Consider the following 5,000-nt stretch of genomic DNA (forward strand, 5'->3'; position numbering starts at 1 on the left):
GTAAGGCTCAGAACTTTCTGCACTGACCTGGGTTCAAATCCCACCTGTGCTGATTTGCTGTGTGTCTTTTCTTTCCCACACGCTCCTGTGTCTCTCTCACACTCTACATCTGTCAATAAAGCATCAAATGCAAAAAAAAGTCTTTAAGATTTAAAAAGTTTAAATTAAAGGCAAATAGAATGTGATGAAAGCACCTGGCTTTAGTATGACTTTGGTGGTACAGAGAGTTTGCTTGCTGCCCCACAGTATTGAGACCTCAGTCGCTTTTGAGGTCGTGGGTTCGAGCCTCAGTCAGTTTTGAACGGCAAAAGCCAGAGGAAAGAGTGAAAACCGCTGAGAAAACCTATCTTAAGAGGTCTGTCCTGGTGGTACAGAGAGTTTGTTTGCTGCCCCACAGTATTGAGACCTCAGTCACTTTTGAGGTCGTGGGTTCGAGCCCGAGTCAGTTTTGAACAACAAAAGCCAGAGGAAAGAGATAAAAGCGCCCGGAGATATGCGGGGGCCAGAGGTTGGCCGGTTCGATTCCCGCTCCACTGCCACTACCTGGAGCTAGGGGGGGGCTTGTTCCCATATATAAAACCATATATAGGCCTAATCTTAGAGATATTTCAACAACCAAAACCATAGCTTGGTGCTGAGTACAGTACTTAAGCAATCAAGGCCGTTGCGCAGGAACCACTTGCTGATCCTGCCATCTGCAGACACAGAGATTAGAGCTTCTCCCTTGTCCTCCCCTGATAACTCCATCTCTTGTTCAGTCCACTTGACCTGCCATACTGGACTCAAGTGCCTTCTGGAACATGCACTGCACAGAGACAGACAGACAGACAAAGAATGAAAGGGAGGTTAGACACACTCACAGTAAAATATCCATAATATTGTATTTATACTATAATTAGGGATGGGGCCGATCTGATCCGGTATCGGGTGCCGATATTGGCACTAATTTACGGATCGGATCGGATCGAAATCGTTTTTTTTTTTTTTTGCAATTCCAGCGCGGGCCGCAATTTGCCCATGTATAATAGTATCCTTCTTTGCCTTGTATATTTTCTTAATTTCGTCTGCTTTTTGCAAGGTATATTTTAAAACGAAATCTTTAATTGGCCAAATCTTTGCCTATACTGTATATTCAAGAAAAATATTGGTATCGGCATAATATCGGTATCGGCAGATATCCAAATTCAGGTATCGGAATCGGATCGGAAGTGAAAAAATGTGGATCGGTGCATCCCTAACTATAATGGAGAAAGTTGGCAGAAAAATAGATACGAGATAACGAGAAAGATACAAGATGTGCCATGTGTCTTTTTGTGCTTTAAGAGACAATGGTCATCTACTATCATTTTGCAAGTCTTGTACGATCGTCCCTGGGTATGTGACCGTCCCTGGGTATGTGATCGTCCCTGGGTATGTGACCGTCCCTGGGTATGTGATCGTCCCTGGGTATGTGATTGTCCCCGGGTATTTCTGTCCTAGGAAAATGGAATGAACAATAGGAGACAGACCAGGCCAGTTTCTCTTTCATCACAGGCAGGATAGTCAGTCATAACAAGAACAGATGGGAAAAATGGACCAAACGTGCACATTGGGACACAGTGTAAACAAAGGCATTTTGTAGGAAAATGTGTTGTTGCTTTTTGATTCCACATAACTAACCAGCTACTATAAATGCACCTGACTGTGAGAAAGTGAAGTGCCGATGCCAAATGGCTCATTAAATGGCTTTCCTGGCCAGTGAACCTGCATCCATGATGTTTGCCTTGACCCTTTCACAGTAAGCATATCCTGTTTTCAGCTCGGCATCGTTCCAATCCAGACGTTATTTTAGACATATCAAATTGAGTCATATTTTTTAAGAGTTTGACTTTGAAGGGAAAATATTGAATACATGGTTTTAACAGAGCACGGCAGGAATGAGTCCGGAAGTAGCATGTTGGTAGCCTAGGTAAACCCAGCCCCCACGTGATCTGCTCTCAGAGTTCCCAGTCACTAGCAGTAGTGACTGAGAACAGGTCTGAGAGCAGGTCACGTGGAGGCTGGGTTCACCCAGGCTAGCATGTTGGCTCCTCAGGGGAAAAGTCTATGGGGTTTTAGAATGTGGATTTCGCTTAAATGCATAAAATAAGGTCTGTGGTTAACAAGGTTTTATGGGAGTGGTAATTTGTGTTCAGCAGGATAATCTTCACAAACATAAATCACTTTTATGACTTTTGAAATGTAAATGCGTGTTTTTTTTAAACACAATTTTCATTTTTTTTTTCAAAAGTCCTAAAAGTTATTCACGTTTGTGAAGATGATCCTGCTGAACACAAATTACCGCTCCCATAAAACTTTGTTAACCACAGACCTTATTTTATGCATTTAAGCAAAATCCCCATTCTAAAACCCGAATCACTTTTCCCCTGAGGATCCAAAATGTCCGGGACTTCCGCTTTCCGACTACAAAATGTCATCCCTGCGGTACTCTATATATCTTTCACCACCCATCGTACGAATAACTCCAAATGCAGCTCTGTTTTAACTCGGTGTTTACAAGCCTCATCAATCTTGTGGCAACCAGTGCCAAGGAAAGCCCTAAGGTGAGAGAGAGTTCAGTGCCACGGACAGATCTACAAGGTGAGAGAGAGTTCAGTGCCACGGACAGATCTACAAGGTGAGAGAGAGTTCAGTACCACGGACAGATCTACAAGGTGAGAGAGAGTTCAGTACCACGGACAGATCTACAAGGTGAGAGAGAGTTCAGTGCCACGGACAGATCTACAAGGTGAGAGAGAGTTCAGTACCACGGACAGATCTACAAGGTGAGAGAGAGTTCAGTACCAGGAACAGATCTACAAGGTGAGAGAGAGTTCAGTGCCACGGACAGATCTACAAGGTGAGAGAGAGTTCAGTGCCACGGACAGATCTACAAGGTGAGAGAGAGTTCAGTACCAGGAACAGATCTACAAGGTGAGAGAGAGTTCAGTACCACGTACAGATCTACAAGGTGAGAGAGAGTTCAGTACCAGGAACAGATCTACAAGGTGAGAGAGAGTTCAGTACCACGGACAGATCTACAAGGTGAGAGAGAGTTCAGTGCCACGGACAGATCTACAGGGTGAGAGAGAGTTCAGTACCACGTACAGATCTACAAGGTGAGAGAGAGTTCAGTACCAGGAACAGATCTACAAGGTGAGAGAGAGTTCAGTACCACGTACAGATCTACAAGGTGAGAGAGAGTTCAGTACCACGTACAGATCTACAAGGTGAGAGAGAGTTCAGTACCAGGAACAGATCTACAAGGTGAGAGAGAGTTCAGTACCAGGAACAGATCTACAAGGTGAGAGAGAGTTCAGTACCACGGACAGATCTACAAGGTGAGAGAGAGTTCAGTACCACGGACAGATCTACAAGGTGAGAGAGAGTTCAGTGCCACGGACAGATCTACAAGGTGAGAGAGAGTTCAGTACCACGGACAGATCTACAAGGTGAGAGAGAGTTCAGTACCACGGACAGATCTACAAGGTGAGAGAGAGTTCAGTACCAGGAACAGATCTACAAGGTGAGAGAGAGTTCAGTACCACGGACAGATCTACAAGGTGAGAGAGAGTTCAGTACCAGGAACAGATCTACAAGGTGAGAGAGAGTTCAGTACCAGGAACAGATCTACAAGGTGAGAGAGAGTTCAGTACCACGGACAGATCTACAAGGTGAGAGAGAGTTCAGTACCACGGACAGATCTACAAGGTGAGAGAGAGTTCAGTACCACGGACAGATCTACAAGGTGAGAGAGAGTTCAGTACCAGGAACAGATCTACAAGGTGAGAGAGAGTTCAGTACCAGGAACAGCCCTACAGCCTACTGAGACTTTGTCAGGACTCACGTGACCAATTAACAATGAGCACTAGAAAAATAGAAATAAACAAATAAGAGACCATTTTTCAACAGCTTGTGTCAAACTGAAATTATTATGGACCAGAAAATGCATCCAAGCCATTGTACAAAGAAAAACACTGCTTGTCATAGCTCCACCTGCTGGAAATAAGAAGTAATTTAATATATGCTGAAAATATGTTGTGTGTGACTGTCTGAGAAGTATGAAACGAAATGATGAGTGATTAAGGACAAATGATGGAAAAGGGTTTGTCGCCCATTCATAACCGCATCATTCAACTCCCTGTGGCTGACTTGGTTGCGGCTCTAAACGAGGAGTTACAACTTTGTATTAAAGTGGGTGAAGAGCAACAGAATGGTGCTAAATGTCTTGAAAACAAAATCTATCATATTTGGTTCTGATCACATACTAAAGTCAAGTCCTAAACTTAACCTAATTATGAATGAATTGCCAATTGAACAAGTTGAAGAGACAAAATTGTTGGGTGTTACACTGGACAGTCATCGATCATGGTCCACACATATCCAAAACATAACCAGGAAAATGAGTAAAGGGCTGGGAATGATAAGACAATGTGCTGCGCTTCTGACACCGTCCTCTGTTGTCCAGGTAGTCCAGGCACTGGTGCTGCTGTCGCACCTGGACTACTCTCCAGCTGTATGGTCGAATGCACATAAGAAAGACATGAAGAAACTACAAGTGGCCGAGAATAAGGCTGCACGTCTGGCATTGGGGTATAGTTACAGTAGCAGGTCACCTACCATACCTATGCATAGGAAATTATCATGGCTAATGGTTGAACAAAAAGTAGCGGCTAGTCTTGTGTCAGTATTCAGAAATATATGTATTAAGGAAAAACCGAACTGTCTATATAAGCGTGTACAGTATACTAGGGATAGGCACGCACATGGAACTAGGAATGCGGTAATGGGAAGATTTACTACACCTAAACCACACACAGAAGCAATGAGAAATTCAGTGATGTATAGAGCAATGGGCTTATGGAATAAACTACCACCGGATATAATAGAAATTGAGGGAAGACTGGGCTTTAAGAAGAAAATAAAGATCCACTACTTAAAGGAGTACTGATGTTGATGTGTCAGAACTTTTTAATCACGTA

At 43.5% G+C, this 5,000-nt stretch overlaps 1 protein-coding gene across 1 annotated transcript in view; it reads right to left on the reverse strand.

Annotated features, from left to right (window-relative positions):
- Positions 1-5,000, reverse strand: part of dnai4 (dynein axonemal intermediate chain 4) — a gene marked incomplete at both ends in the record, with an annotated part of 22,248 nt that overhangs the window by 9,206 nt on the left and 8,042 nt on the right. Inside the window, 2 exons of the mRNA XM_083647191.1 lie at positions 648-805; positions 4,470-4,532. Of these exons, the coding sequence (XP_083503317.1) occupies positions 648-805; positions 4,470-4,532 (221 nt within the window). The remainder of the gene's footprint in view (positions 1-647; positions 806-4,469; positions 4,533-5,000) is intronic.

This window comes from Poromitra crassiceps, assembly GCF_964638095.1.
Source record: "Poromitra crassiceps genome assembly, chromosome: 12".
Lineage (NCBI taxonomy): Eukaryota > Metazoa > Chordata > Actinopteri > Beryciformes > Melamphaidae > Poromitra > Poromitra crassiceps.